The sequence below is a fragment of the Pristiophorus japonicus genome, chromosome 3 (genome assembly GCF_044704955.1).
Source record: "Pristiophorus japonicus isolate sPriJap1 chromosome 3, sPriJap1.hap1, whole genome shotgun sequence".
NCBI lineage: Eukaryota > Metazoa > Chordata > Chondrichthyes > Pristiophoridae > Pristiophorus > Pristiophorus japonicus.
Window position 1 is genome coordinate 193,746,263 of NC_091979.1, and position 15,930 is coordinate 193,762,192.

Below are 15,930 nucleotides of genomic sequence, written 5' to 3' on the forward strand. Positions count from 1 at the left end.
AGATTGTCCCTGTATGGGCCAGAAAACTGATCCATTTTCATTCTCCATATTCATGTGATGATTTTCCTTTATTTTGTGTGACCCCCCATTATTATTCCCCAGTTTATGGATACTACTCCCATGACCCGTGTAACATCAGCTTTAAACAGATCGTAGTCCGGCAACTGTGGGTGCCATTTCGGCGCACCATGTCCCGTCCCTGAAATTTTGGGTCAATCGTTCCCACATATCTTCACTCATTTTTGCTCTGACTAATCCTCCCACATCACGATTATGAAAGTTATGACATATTCGCATTTCCCACATTTTTTGCCAAAATGCCCCGTTACATTGTCTGGATTTTAAATCTGGCAGTATCTGTAGTAGTTTTAATTTAACACCCGGGGAGAAGGACACATATGTAGTTTTGACCTAGTCTGCTATTGCTGGGAGAGCTACTGCCTGTCCCTGGGCTGGGACTGCGGGAGCTCCTGGTATGAACTCTACCTTAATGGTGGCAGTTGTTTTGCATAGGGGGTGGTCCAACCACTCGTGGTCTTGATTGTACTCAGCTGCCTTTCTGCCGAAGATCCCCAAGTCTATATCATCGTCCTTTTTGTGTGTCCTGATGGGTGCTGTCGCCATAACACCTACTGTCGGTTTATCACTATTTATCGCTTTTCAGTCAATAGTCTAGTCCGTCTACTTAATTCATAATACATGTGAGTGACTAAAACTAGGGCTTTCTCCTTTTTGTTTCTTTTCCAACTCCACCATTTTCTTTGTTCAGTGGGTGGGTTGTCTGGTTTCCAATTTTGTTTAATCATTATTTCAATTAGTTTTCGATTTTTGTCTGCTCGGTACGTGTCAGAGACCCCTCTGGTCCCCACTCGAGTTTCTCATTTTCCATGGCTATTGGTTGTCAGTGTCATGTCCCTTAATTACTTGTCCTGGGTGAGACTGTTACTTGCAACCTATTGGCTGTCAGCAGTACATTCCTTACTTTCTCACCCTGAGTGAGACCAATACTTGGAACCTATTTGTTGTCAGTGGTACGTCCCTTACTTACATTTCAAGAGTGAGACCGTCACTTGCAACCTATACCAATTATCAATCACAATGTTACACAGAGACACTTCTATATAACCGATTGTAATTGTTTCACCTGGGATCTTCTGCTGACTACTTGAAGTCTCGGCCAGACCTGCAGATTCGGATCCCTCAGGCAGCTAACACCAGACAGATTTTTGCCCTTGTCCTAACTCTGCGTGGTAATTAAAATGTACTCACGCTTTTGACATGGCTTCAATCTGCCGGTGTCCGCCGTCCGCTTGATATCCTGCCGACTGCGCCAATTATAGTGGAGTATTTAAATAAACACTCAACACCAGGTCTGGGTTTGAAGATTCAAGTAGTCACTGGTGGGGAGCTCGCCTGCTCCTTTGTCGGTAGCCAGGCTTCTCTGATGATACAAAGTTTCAAGCAATCTTTTATACACTTAATGATGCATGTCAGCCTCGTGCACGGCCCTCCTATGCTGTTTAATTTGCCCAAAGCCCACGTGCACAGTTGCTGATTGACTAATTCCCTTTCGCGTAACACAATCATTCACCTATGTCTCACACCAGATGGAATTTCTCCAACATGTTACCTCTGACCCCTTGCTCTGTTTAACTGCCTCTCTGGGCCTCTTGTGGTTCAACAGTTTGGCTATTTGTAATTGTCCTCAGGTTACACAGCTTGCAACAATTAAACATTTTGACATGTTATTCTCAGCGTTATCGCTTCTGCCCTTTAAGCAACTTAGAAAGCTGACCACTACAAAAGCCTATTTAGCTCTTTTTAGTTCTGAGACCCAATCTTAACCCTTTAATTATAGCAGAGCTCGAAATCCCCACTTCAGTCCCCATTTTTGGTACTTGGCTACCCAGCCCAAGATTACCAACATAATTCTACTTCATTCTGTGTCCCCTGCTCCATTCTGTGGTGATCAGCCGCGCGGTTTGAGGGACTCGGGACGTGACCTAAATCTCAATATCTATGGATATTATTTATATGGACTCTCAGAAGGCATTTGATAAAGCCCGTTAACTAAAGTTGAAGGCAAATTATTGACCTGGTTAGGAAATTTGCTGAGCGGCAGGAGACAGAGTAGGGATAATGGGTAGGTACTCGAATTGGCAGGACGTGACTTGTGGTGTCCCGCAAGGATGTGTGTTGGGGTCTGAACAATTCACCGTATTTATTAATGAATTAGATGATAGGATAGCCGCACAAAGATAGGTGGAATTGTAAGCAGTGTGGATGGAAGCATAAAATTGCAAAGAGATATTAACAGATTATGTGAATGAGCAAATATGTGGTAAATGGATTTCAATATAGGCAAATGTGAGGTCATCCACTTTGGATCTAAAAAGCATGAACAGAGTACTTTCTAAATGATGGAAAGCTAGAAACAGTGGAGGTCCAAAAAGACTTGGAGATCTATGTACATAGATCATTAAAATATCATGGACAGGTACAGATAATAATTGGAAAGGCTAATGGAATACTGACCTTTATATCTAGAGGACTAGAATACAAGGGGGTAGATGTTATGCTGGAGCTATATAAAGCCAATGTTAGACAACATCTGGAGTACTGTGAGCAGTTCAGGGCACCACACCGTAGGATGGATATATTGGCCTTTGGAGTACAGCGTAGATTTACCAGAATTATACCTTTCACGACCACCGGATGTCCCAAAGCGCTTTACAGCTCATGAAGTACTTTTTGAAGTGGATTCCAAGTGTTAAATTACGCAAACTAAAGTTGTATTTCCTGAAATTTATACGGTTTAGAGGTGATTGATCAAGTTTTCAAGATTTTATGGGGAACTGCTAAGATAGATAGAGAGAAATTATTTCTGCTGGTTAGGGGTCTAGGACTAGAGGGCATAGTCCAAAAATTAGAGCCAGACCTTTCAGGAGTGAAGTTAGGCAACACTTATATACGCAAAGCATGTTAGAAGTTTAGAACTGTCTTCCGCAAACGGCAATTAGCGCTAGGTGAATTGCTAATTTTAAAGCTGAGATTGATAGATTTTTGTTAACTAAATTTATTAAGGGATATGGGGCAAAGATGGCTATATGGAGTTAGGTCACAGATCAGCCAGGATCTCATTGAATGGCTCGAGGGGCTAACTAGCCTACGTCTGTTCCTATGTTCCTGTTTTGGTTAAAATTGTTTACTTTGATTAACTCTAGTCATAGGTACCATACAGATCTTGGATGAGTCAGCAGCAAGAAAAATAACACATCTCAGAAGACCAAGGAACTATATTTCCGAAAGTATCTGTTTTTTTATCAGTGATGTATAAGTGATCTTTCTCCCCTAACTGTTTTAGATTTATCGGCACCTGCAATCCCAGCAAGATGCAGCCCAGCAGATAGCGAAGCAGACCAGTTGGCAAGAAACCTTTGTGAGGTTATTTTTGAAGGAGAATGCCAATAACAAGGACACTGCTGGCATGGACAGCTTGAGCAACAACAGTTTGGATTTTGGTAAACAAATTGATCCCCGGCTTGTGATGAGACCCGGTGCAGAGCGGTTGAAAAACACTAATGAAGAGTCACAAACTCAGGACGATAAGCTATCGGATGGCGATACAGTGGACAATGTGTCCGTGAATAAATTATTTGATAACAGAAGCTTTGACGGGTTGGTTGAAAGATCCACCGACTCGAGTCGCTCTCCTGGGACATTTTTAGACAACAAGGTCTTGAATGATAGTGTCCTCACAGAAAGCTTGTTAGAAAATCAGGCTCAGTCAGAGAGCTGGCCTCTAATGGGGAGAGGTCTAACATTGGACTTGTTGAGCACGACCTCTTACGAAATGCGTGACAGTGAAAGCCAAACCCCAGGTAGCATTGCCAGCACCCCATCTCCACTGGAGATGCCCAAACACTTTCCTGGTTCGCAGTTTGATAAGGACTCTAGCGCCGCAGATGAGTCAAGTTACATGGACGATGCCTCAATCTATGAAGTCTTTGGAAGCGGAGAGGTAATTTGTTAAACAATTTTTGTGGCATTTTTTTTTCCAAATAGATCTAATTAATGTTAACCAGGGCTAAATAATCTTTTGTTCTTTAACATACAAAAGTCAGACTTTTATTAAATGTAACCAGTGGTATCCATGCATGTGTAAGTCTCTTGATTTGGAGAATTTATCTCTGTTTCAACTGATCTTTGTACTTAAGAGCTGCTCCCAGAAGGGAGTTATACCAAACATGGTCAAGCCATCACTGCTGAAGCACTAGGTACAATTCTGACAGACATCTGGTCCAATTTGCAGTTGCCCCTGCCCCAAGTATACCCTGCTATCCCACTTAATATATAAAAAAACTTGTTTGATTGGAGTCACAATTATTATTTGTTTGGACTTGTGAAGTCGGTAACTCAAATAGTACTGAGTTCATTAACTTAGTGCTAAATTCTGGCTCTATAACGGGAGTCTAGGATCAATGGGTTAAAGAATCTCCGGTGTGGTCTCGAGCATCGTATCACTCCTTATTTCTAAAAGAGTTAACTTCCTTATGAACTGTACTTGCTTATAGGAACTGGCTTTGTTTCCCTTAGAAGTGTGAAGAAGAGCTAAGTCGGATTCTGATGGACATCCTCCTTTGTATCATGTGGCGTGGCCTGGACGGATCAGATGATGCTGCCTGGATCGAACGAGGACAAGTCTTCTCAGCGCTGACAAAGCTAGGAACAGCAAATGAACTACTTTCTCCATCCGATGAAATTAAACTGACGTTAGTAGAAAACAAAATGAAACTTCTTTTGTAAAGATGAATTTGTGTTGTATTTGTGGATTATTTTTTAAGGAGGTGGAGCTGTTAGCATTTCATGATCAGTAATATATCACTGACGTTTGGAGTTTTAACTTTGCAAATATTTAAATGCATTCCTCTAAGAAAAATTGCAAGATTTAAAATTAGCTCTTCATTCATATGGTACCTGTAGTAGCAAAAAACAAATTAAATATCAATATTCATGTCAGATATCCAGGCCAAAGCTTCCAGTGAAACTGCGTAGATATCTTGTAGGTTGCCTGCGAAATTCTTCTGAGGGCAGTGCTCAGTGATGTGCTCCTGGGTCTGATTAGGCGCACCACAGTTACATAATGGGGCTGCTTTAATCTTCCATCTATGGAGAAGGTGGCAGCATCTATCATAACTAGTTCTGAGGCAGTTGATGGTTGTCCACTATTTGCGTGGAAGGTTTGATCCATCAGGTTATACTGTGTGGTTCTCCTATAAGGAATCCATTTGGCATGTTGCAGTTCTTCCAAGCATTTCACCATTGGTCATCAAGGCTGATTGGAGATCACTGAAGGGCTTCGGCAACGGTCCAAAATGGCCATCTAGATTGATGACTGGTTGGTGGTAAGTTGGTCAAGTCGACTTGGATCAGCATGTCTTTGCTGGTGTAGTGGTTGTATTCTCTGGAGGCTGCATGTTCACGGCGTAGGTAACATTTGTTTAGTAACAATAATAGATTGTTGACCGAGAAGTAATCTTGCAATCAAGTCCTGATTGTGGGTGTACGGTTTGCATTTAATGGGGTATTTCTTTCATCTACCTGAAGCTCCAAAACTACTCTTGCTAATTAATCATTTTATAACTTACTCTGTGTTTGTCGTGCAGTAAGGGTATTGTAAGTTACTTGGAAATGTTATCCAAAGAGGATAGCCCAGTCATTTCAGGATGCTGTGAATGCTCATTAGGGCAAGAGAGAAAGAAATAATAGGGGGAGAGAGAAAGATAGCTATTCTGGGGACACACTGGTATATGGAGAGAGAGACTGATTCTGGGGCATGGAGGGGGGAAAGAGAGATTTAGGGATGTGGGGGGGGAGGGATGGGGGAGTGGGGGGAGAGAGATTCTGGGGATGTGATGCGGGGGAAGGAGAGACTCAGGGATTGGGTAAGGGGGAAGATAGATTCTGGTGATGTGATGCGGGGGAAGGAGAGAGTCAGGGATTCGGTAAGGGGTAAGAGATTCTGGGGATGTGGGTGGGGGGGGAGGTGGGAGGGAGAAGAGAGATTCTAGGGATGTGGGGGGAGAGAATAGAGATTCTGAGGAGGTGGGGGGAGAAAGAGAGATTCTGGGGGGGGGGTGGAGAGACAGATTCTGGGGGGGGTGGAGAGAGAGAGATTCTGGGGGGGGTGGAGAGAGAGAAATTCTGGGGGGGCGGAGAGAGACAGATTCTGGGGGGACGGAGAGAGAGAGATTCTGGGGGGGGTGGGGAGAGAGATTCTGGGGGGGCGGTGGGGAGAGAGATTCTGGGGGTGGGGTGGGGAGAGAGATTCTGGGGGCGGCTGGAGAGAGAGAGAGATTCTGGGGGGGACGGTGGAGAGAGAGATTCTGGGTGGGGGTGGAGAGAGAGAGATTCTGGGGGGGTGGAGAGAGAGAGATTCTGGGGGGGGTGGTGGGGAGAGAGATTCTGGGGGGGGTGGGGAGAGAGATTCTTGGGGGGGAGGGGGGGAGAGAGATTCTTGGGGGGGAGGGGGGGAGAGAGATTCTTGGGGGGGAGGGGGGGAGAGAGATTCTTGGGGGGGGTGGGGAGAGAGATTCTTGGGGGGGGTGGGGAGAGAGATTCTTGGGGGGGGTTGGGGAGAGAGATTCTTGTGGGGGGGGTGGGGAGAGAGATTCTTGGGGGGGGGGGTGGGGAGAGAGATTCTTGGGGGGGGGGTGGGGAGAGAGATTCTGGGGGGGGGGGGAAGAGAGATTCTGGGGGGGGGGAAGAGAGATTCTGGGGGGGGGGGAAGAGAGATTCTGGGGGGGGTGGGGAGAGAGATTCTGGGGGGGGGTGGGAAGAGAGATTCTGGGGGGGGTGGAGAGAGAGAGATTCTGGGGGGGTTGGGGAGAGAGATTTTGGGAGGGGGTGGGGTGAGAGATTCTGGGGGGGGCGCTGGAGAGAGAGAGATTCTGGGGGGGTGGGGCTAGAGAGAGAGAGATTCTGGGGGGGTGGGGCTAGAGAGAGAGAGATTCTTGGGGGGGTGGGGGCTGGAGAGAGAGAGAGATTCTGGGGGGGGCTGGAGAGAGAGAGATTCTGGGGGGGGCTGGAGAGAGAGAGATTCTGGGGGGGGCTGGAGAGAGAGATTCTGGGGGGGGGTGGAGGGAGAGAGATTCTGGGGGGGGCGCTGGAGAGTGAGAGATTCTGGGGGGGGGCTGGAGCGAGAGAGATTCTGGGGGGTGGGCTGGAGAGAGATTCTGGGGGGGTGCTGGAGAGAGATTCTTGAGGGGGGGAGCGTGGGGAGAGAGCTTCTGGGGGCGGGGTGGAGGGAGAGATTCTTGGGGTGGGGGGGATGGAGAGAGAGATTCTGGGGGGGGGTGGAGAGAGAGAGATTCTTGGGGGGGGGTGGAGAGAGAGAGATTCTTGGGGGGGGGTGGAGAGAGAGAGATTCTTGGGGGGGGGTGGAGAGAGAGAGATTCTTGGGGGGGGGTGGAGAGAGAGAGATTCAGGGGGGGGGTGGAGAGAGAGAGATTCAGGGGGGGGGGGTGGAGAGAGAGAGATTCAGGGGGGGGGGGTGGAGAGAGAGAGATTCAGGGGGGGGGGTTGGCGAGAGAGAGATTCTGGGGGGGGTGGAGAGAGAGAGATTCTGGGGTGGGGGTGGAGAGAGAGATTCTGGGGGGGTGGTGTAGAGAGAGAGATTCTGGGGGCGAGGGTGGAGAGAGAGATTCTGGGGGGGGTGGAGAGAGAGATTCTGGGGGGGGTGGAGAGAGAGATTCTGGGGGGAAGTGGAGAGAGAGATTCTGGGGGGGGTGGAGAGAGATTCTGGGGGGGTGGGGAGAGAGATTCTGGGGGGGTGGAGAGAGAGATTCTGGGGGGGTGGAGAGAGAGATTCTGGAGGGGGGTGGAGAGAGAGATTCTGGGGGGAAGTGGAGAGAGAGATTCTGGGGGGGTGGAGAGAGAGATTCTGGGGGGAAGTGGAGAGAGAGATTCTGGGGGGAAGTGGAGAGAGAGATTCTGGGGGGAAGTGGAGAGAGAGATTCTGGGGGGGGGGTGGAGAGAGATTCTGGGGGGGTGGGGAGAGAGAGATTCTGGGGGGGTGGGGCTAGAGAGAGAGAGATTCTGGGGGGGTGGGGCTAGAGAGAGAGAGATTCTTGGGGGGGTGGGGGCTGGAGAGAGAGAGATTCTGGGGGGGGCTGGAGAGAGAGAGATTCTGGGGGGGGCTGGAGAGAGAGAGATTCTGGGGGGGGCTGGAGAGAGAGATTCTGGGGGGGGGTGGAGGGAGAGAGATTCTGGGGGGGGCGCTGGAGAGTGAGAGATTCTGGGGGGGGGCTGGAGCGAGAGAGATTCTGGGGGGTGGGCTGGAGAGAGATTCTGGGGGGGTGCTGGAGAGAGATTCTTGAGGGGGGGAGCGTGGGGAGAGAGCTTCTGGGGGCGGGGTGGAGGGAGAGATTCTTGGGGTGGGGGGGATGGAGAGAGAGATTCTGGGGGGGGGTGGAGAGAGAGAGATTCTTGGGGGGGGGTGGAGAGAGAGAGATTCTTGGGGGGGGGTGGAGAGAGAGAGATTCAGGGGGGGGGTGGAGAGAGAGAGATTCAGGGGGGGTGGGTGGAGAGAGAGAGATTCAGGGGGGGGGGTTGGCGAGAGAGAGATTCTGGGGGGGGTGGAGAGAGAGAGATTCTGGGGTGGGGGTGGAGAGAGAGATTCTGGGGGGGTGGTGTAGAGAGAGAGATTCTGGGGGCGAGGGTGGAGAGAGAGATTCTGGGGGGGGTGGAGAGAGAGATTCTGGGGGGGGTGGAGAGAGAGATTCTGGGGGGAAGTGGAGAGAGAGATTCTGGGGGGGGTGGAGAGAGATTCTGGGGGGGTGGGGAGAGAGATTCTGGGGGGGTGGAGAGAGAGATTCTGGGGGGGTGGAGAGAGAGATTCTGGAGGGGGGTGGAGAGAGAGATTCTGGGGGGAAGTGGAGAGAGAGATTCTGGGGGGGTGGAGAGAGAGATTCTGGGGGGAAGTGGAGAGAGAGATTCTGGGGGGAAGTGGAGAGAGAGATTCTGGGGGGGGGGTGGAGAGAGATTCTGGGGGGGTGGGGAGAGAGAGATTCTGGGGGGGTGGTGTAGAGAGAGAGATTCTGGTGGGGTGGGGAGAGAGAGATTCTGGGGGGGTGGTGTAGAGAGAGAGATTCTGGGGTGGGGGTGGAGAGAGAGATTCTGCGGGGGGTGGAGAGAGAGATTCTGGGGGGAAGTGGAGAGAGAGATTCTGGGGGGGGTGGAGAGAGAGATTCTGGGGGGGGTGGAGAGAGAGATTCTGGGGGGAAGTGGAGAGAGAGATTCTGGAGGGGGGTGGAGAGAGAGATTCTGGGGGGGGGTGGAGAGAGAGATTCTGGGGGGGGTGGAGAGAGAGATTCTGGGGGGAAGTGGAGAGAGAGATTCTGGGGGGGTGGAGAGAGAGATTCTGGGGGGGGTGGAGAGAGAGATTCTGGGGGGAAGTGGAGAGAGAGATTCTGGAGGGGGGTGGAGAGAGAGATTCTGGGGGGGGTGGAGAGAGAGATTCTGGGGGGGGTGGAGAGAGAGATTCTGGGGGGGGGTGGAGAGAGAGATTCTGGGGAGGGGTGGAGAGAGAGATTCTGGGGGGAAGTGGAGAGAGAGATTCTGGGGGGGTGGAGAGAGAGATTCTGGGGAGGGGTGGAGAGAGAGATTCTGGGGAGGGGTGGAGAGAGAGATTCTGGGGAGGGGTGGAGAGAGAGATTCTGGGGGGGGTGGAGAGAGAGATTCTGGGGGGGGGTGGAGAGAGAGATTCTGGGGAGGGGTGGAGAGAGAGATTCTGGGGAGGGGTGGAGAGAGAGATTCTGGGGGGGGTGGAGAGAGAGATTCTGGGGGGAAGTGGAGAGAGAGATTCTGGGGGGGGGGTGGAGAGAGAGATTCTGGGGGGGTGGAGAGAGAGATTCTGGGGGGGTGGAGAGAGAGATTCTGGAGGGGGGTGGAGAGAGAGATTCTGGGGGGAAGTGGAGAGAGAGATTCTGGGGGGGTGGAAAGAGAGATTCTGGTGGGGGGTGGAGAGAGAGATTCTGGGGAGGGGTGGAGAGAGAGATTCTGGAGGGGGGTGGAGAGAGAGATTCTGGGGGGTTGTGGAGAGAGAGATTCTGGGGGGGGGTGGAGAGAGAGATTCTGGGGGGTGTGGGGAGAGAGAGATTCTGAGAAGGTGGAGGGGAGAGAGATTCTGGGGCGAGGAAGGTAGAGGGAGAGGGATCCTGGGGAGAGAGATGGTGCAACTTAGTGATTTGGCACATTCTCTTCAGTAATATTTTTGAAGGGTGAGTGGGGAAGATAATACTCTTGTGAAGCACCTTTGGACATTTCACCATATTAATGGCGCTATATAAATGCAAGTTGTTTTTGTGTTTTGGAAGTGAGACCATATGGAGAATATGTGTGCGATTCAGCATTATTAAGAGGGAGATTGGGACTTTGCCAAAACTACCTTATAATGCAAATCTTCTTTTCTTTCAGTCTTCTCGAGAAGATATTGGAGTGGGCTGTGACTGACAACAGAGAGGCAACAGCAGTTGTCCTTCCGGTTCATACTGAGAATGCCGTGAGGTTACTGCATATGGTTCAGGACTTCCTACAGGCTGAGGGGCTGGTAAATCCTGCATTGTGGACTGACAAGGTACATAACTATGCCTGCTACAGTACTTAGCCCTTTCCTAATGCAATATCATGCAGAATTACCCATCCAATTGGACATACAACAACCTGCTGCCGAGCTTCTCTTCATGGTACTCTACAAGTAACTGCGAGCAATTCATGAGCTGCCTGACTCATTATCTTCCTATCATTAAGGAAATGCCTACACGGCTGACATTCAGATGATAACTGAAGCTCTATATCCTGTTGCTCTGCAGAGAAGCATGTTGTTATTGCCAGCATGTGGTGAGACTGCACGATTTAGTCAAATTTTTAAATGAAACCAAAAGGTGATATCAAATCCTGGCTGTTAACTGTCATGCAAGAACAGGACAGCAAGACCTAGACAGGAGATTTAGCTCTGTTGGATGGCGGTAGGAGGGGTTGTGCAATTGTACCATTCTATACAAGATTTGTTGACGTACATAATTCTTTGAAGGAGGCAGGATAAGTTGAGAAGGCGGTTATAAAAGCATATGGGATCATTGGCTTTATTAATAGAGGTATAGAGTACAGAAGCAAGATAGTTATAGTAGGCCTTTATAAATCACTGGTTTCAGCCTCAGCTGGAGTATTGTGTCCAATTCTGGGCACCACACTTTAGGAAGGATGTAAAGGTCTTTGAGAAGCTGCAGAGGAGATTTTCTAGAATGGTTCCAGGGATGAGGGACTATAGTTATGTGGAGATACTGGCGAAGCTAGGGTTATTCTCCTTCGACCAGAGAAGGTTATGAGGAGATTTAATAGAGCTGCTCAAAATTATGAGAGGTTTTGATCGAGTAGATAGGATAGAAACTGTTTCTACTGGCAGGAGGGTTAGAAACCAGAGGACTCCGATTTAAGATAATTGGCAAAAGAACCAGAAGGGAGATGTAGAGAATATTCTTTATGCAGCAAGTTGTTCAGATCTGGAATGCACTGCCTGAAAGGGTGGTGGAAGCAGATTCAATAGTAACTTTCCAAAGGGAATTAGATATATGCTTGAAGCGGAAACAGCAGCTCTGGGGAAAGAGCAGAGCAGTGGGACTAATCGGGTAGCTCTTTCAGAGGCTGTATAAGAACATAACATTACATAAGAAATTGGAGCAGGAGTCGACCATTCGGGCCCTTTGAGCCTGCTGAACCATTCAAGTAAGATCATGGCTGATCTTCTATCCCAACTCCACCTACCACACTATTTCCATATCTCTTGATTCCCTTAATATCCAAAAATCTATCGATCCCTGTCTTAAATATACTCAACGACTGAACCTCCAAGCCCTCCACGGTAGAGAATTCCAAAGATTCACAACCCTTTGAGTGAAGAAATTTCTCCTCATCTCAGTCCTAAATGGCCGGCTCCTTATTCTGAGACTGACCCCGAGTTCTAGACTTTCCAGCCAGGGGAAACATCTGCCCTGTATCTACTCTGTCAAGCCCTGTAAGAATTTTATATGATTCAATGAGACCACCTCTCATTCTTCTAAATTCTGGGAATCTCTCCTCATAGGACAATACCCCCATCCCAGGAATCAGTCTGGTGAATCTTCCTTGTACTCCCTCTGAGGCAAGTATATCCTTCCTTAGGTAAGGAGACCAAAACTGTACACAACACTCCAGGTGTGATCTCACCAAGTCCCTATATAATTTCAGTAAGATTTCTTTATTCAGGCTCAAATCCTTTTGAAATAAAGGCTAACATGCCTTTTACTTTCCTAATTGCTTGTTGTACCTACATGTTAACTTTCAGTGAGTCGTGTACAAGGACATCTAGGTCCCTCTGAAAACCAACATTACCCAATCTCTCTCCATTTAAAAAATATTCTGCTTTTCTATTTTTCCTACAAAAGTGAATAACTTAACATTTATCCACATGTTCCATCTGCCATGTTCTTGTCCACTCACTTAACCTGTCTATATCCCTTTGCAGCATCTTTGCATCCTCCACACAATTTTGTATTGCCATATGGCCTCCTTCATTGCTGTATGATTCTGTCCTTGTGAATTTTTCAGAAACCTATTGAAAACAGCCAGGAGCCTGAGAGTAGATTACATATCCACCATTTATGCCCAACGAATTGTTTGAGGAGAGACTTTAAACAGGAAGGGGATTTCAACAATAAAAATGACTCAGTAATAATTCAAACCCAAACTTTAAACATCTCTACATCAGTTAAAACCTTTCTAGGTGTCTTTTATTATTAATTGGAAGTGGTGAAAAGAAAAGTTTCTCAGTGCAGTAATCGGCCAAGGTTCGAAAGAGTAGGATTATTCTGGCAATGGTGTTTATTTGACACCAAGCTTAGGATTTTAAGGGCTCAATTTTCCCCAATGCTGTTTTTTGGCGTATTTGAATAGTTACGCCCGTTTTTTGGGGGTCCAACTACGTCAATAAAAAAAGTTTAAAGTTTCCTTTCCCCATTCTAATTTTTGAAATTGCCGCCGCGCAGTCTGTCCTTTAACTTTGGGGGGGTGAAGCCAAATGTCTGCGCCGAAAAAAGGATGCCCCCCCCCTTCTACGCATGCGCGAAAAAAAAGGTTTTCTACGTGGCTGCTATGGGCGCACATGCCCAATACATCTCCTGGTCTGCATTCAGTCATTTTTAAAGAGCCAGTTGTGTGTGAGAACTTTTCTTCTGAGTGGAAAAAATCGGCGCTGCAATATGCAACCCGGCTCAAGGACCAAGAATTTCACACAGGATGAAGTGGAGGCCCTAGTTACTGTGTTTGAGGCCAGATGGCACGAGCTGGACATCAGCAGAGGTCAAACAAAAGTTTCACCAAAAGAAATGAAACGCTGGAACCAACTTTCACAAGATTACTGTGCAACCCGAGGTCCGGAGGCCAATGCAAAAAGAAGTGGCAGGACCTTGGTCAAACAGTTAATGTAAGTAATATTTTCATTTATTTACTGGAATTGCAATTGTAAATGTGACCATCTGTATGTCCCACCCAGCAGAACGACACCTTCTCTAAAAAGTTATATTTTCATCTTTGCAGAGGAAGATGGCCCACAACAAAAGAGAGAGAATATAACAGGAGGAGGCCCGGAAAATCTGCACCCACTGACACCCGTATTGTACTGCGAGGACTAGCAATGCTTTGGTTCACGGGGATGTCTCCGTCAGCTATGCTTCGGTTGATGCAATGTGCTATCATTCATCGTGGTCCTTCAAATGAGCCTGTTACCTGCGCTGTGTGAGCCTACTCATGCCACCCACCCTGCCCCCTCCTCTGCTGCTAACCATTTGTCTGTTCTCTTATATTTTGCAGAACTTGAGGCCAACCCTGACGGAGCTGAACCCAATTAAGAAGAAGATTGATGAGCCTGAAGAGGAGAACATCTTTCAATCCCACCTTCCAGACCAAGAGTGTGAAGGAGAGGGAGAGGGGGAGGATGAAGCCCCCACTCTTGTACTCACGCTGGAGGAGGTGCTGGTGCTGCCCATTGAGGTGCCAGCCCCTTTCCTGTGTGGTGCGAGTGTTGGGGCATTTCATGGTTTCACACTGTCCGGGGCTGCAGGTCCCAGTGGGGTGCAGCAAGCCTCAACCAGGGCCCCACCGTCCAAGGCTGCGGGTCCTAGTGGGGTGCAGTGAGCCACACCCAGAGCCCCACCGTCCGAGGCTGCGGGTCCCAGTGGGGTGCAGCGAGCCTTAACCAGGGCCCCACCGTCCAAGGCTGCGGGTCCTAGTGGGGTGCAGCGAGCCACACCCAGGGCCCCACCGTCCAAGGCTGCGGGTCCGAGTGGGGTGCAGCGAGCCACACCCAGGGCCCCACCGTCCAAGGCTGCGGGTCCGAGTGGGGTGCAGTGAGCCACACCCAGAGCCCCACCGTCCGAGGCTGCGAGTCCCAGTGGGGTGCAGCGAGCCTTAACCAGGGCCCCACCGTCCAAGGCTGCGGGTCCTAGTGGGGTGCAGCGAGCCACACCCAGGGCCCCACCGTCCAAGGCTGCGGGTCCTAGTGGGGTGCAGTGAGCCACACCCAGGGCCCCACCGTCCGAGGCTGCGGGTTCCACTGGGGTGCAGCAAGCCACACCTAGGATGAGGAGGGGAAGGAGAGCTCGACAGCGCTCTCCTGAAATACAGGATGTAACAGATGTGTTTCAGATGATGGCAATGAGTGGGGAGAGCATTGACCTTACGTGATCCATCTCGGACACCATCGGTGGGGTGGGTGATGAAGTATCGGGACTGTCGGGAGAAGTAACAACACGCATGAGAAATGGGAACACTGTCTGGGCACATTGGGGATGGAATGTCGCAGGTAGCTGATACACTGTCGGTGCACATGAGGGAGGGAATGTCACAGGTAGTTGAGAGGCTGGCGGAGTACATGAGGGAGGGAATGTTGGAGGTAGCTGCTGCAATAAGAGAACAGGCCCAGACCCCGCGACCATTATCAGAATCAACTGCCACTCCCAGTCCAATCTCCAGACCAACCTCCGAAGAGGCCCAAGCTGGGCCTTCCATATTACCGCCTCCTTACGCCCCCTAATAAGAAGTGCGCATTACCCGAGATGCTCGAAAGAATAAGCTTGGTACCAACCCGGGAAATGCTGTGCCACCGCCAGCAGGCAGGGGTGGGTGGAGTCAACAAGACCAAATGCAGCAGGCGGACTTAGAATAAGGTGGAGGAGAGATGGGTGCAGCCTTTGTTTGCTGTTGTTGTTGCTACTGTTGTAACTGTTCTCAAATTAAAAGTCTTTTGGAAGTGATGTAAATTTACAAGTTTATAAGTTTGTAAGATCTTAAAGTTCGTAAGTGATCTTAATTGAATAGTTTAAAGTTTGATACAAGAATATTTTTATTTAAGTTAAGTACAAACAAGTGTTACAATTTTGAGTAAAATATATTTTAACTTTTAACGGAATCATTTACATTATTTGTTCCATTATTAACACAACACAATGGAACAGGTCCAAACAGTAAACATGGTCCATTTAGAATAGTTGCCGCTGAGCCTTCAGGCAGCAAAGTGTTCACGGATGAGCTGCTGGCGCAAGGCTTGAGCAATCGTTAAAGGGGCACGATGGCCCCCCCCCCCCCCCATCCTCCGCCATCGTGCTCTGGCCTCAGGCACTTACATGGCTTCCTCGTCCTCGTCCTCCTCCTCATCTGCATCTTCCTCCTCATCATCAGCCACTCTCCCCTCAGGAGGGTCTTCTACTACCAGCTGCTGCTGTGCCTCATGATGGCTAAGTTGTGCAGCATGAAGCAGACAACAGCGAACTAACCGACAATCTCAGGGGAGTACAGCAAGTAGCCTCCGGAATGGTCCAGGCATCGGAAATGCTGCTT

The 15,930-nt window shown here is 49.1% G+C and overlaps 1 protein-coding gene across 6 annotated transcripts in view; it reads left to right on the top strand.

Annotated features, from left to right (window-relative positions):
• nbeal1 (neurobeachin-like 1) overlaps positions 1 to 15,930 on the top strand; it is a 503,417-nt gene that overhangs the window by 325,553 nt on the left and 161,934 nt on the right. For all 6 annotated transcript variants that reach the window (XR_011592710.1, XM_070876167.1, XM_070876168.1 and 3 more), the window contains 3 exons: positions 3,365 to 4,021; positions 4,597 to 4,772; positions 10,477 to 10,636. Coding sequence is in view for 5 of the 6 variants with exons in the window: in XM_070876167.1 (XP_070732268.1) it covers positions 3,365 to 4,021; positions 4,597 to 4,772; positions 10,477 to 10,636 (993 nt within the window). In the remaining variant the exon portion in view is untranslated. The remainder of the gene's footprint in view (positions 1 to 3,364; positions 4,022 to 4,596; positions 4,773 to 10,476; positions 10,637 to 15,930) is intronic.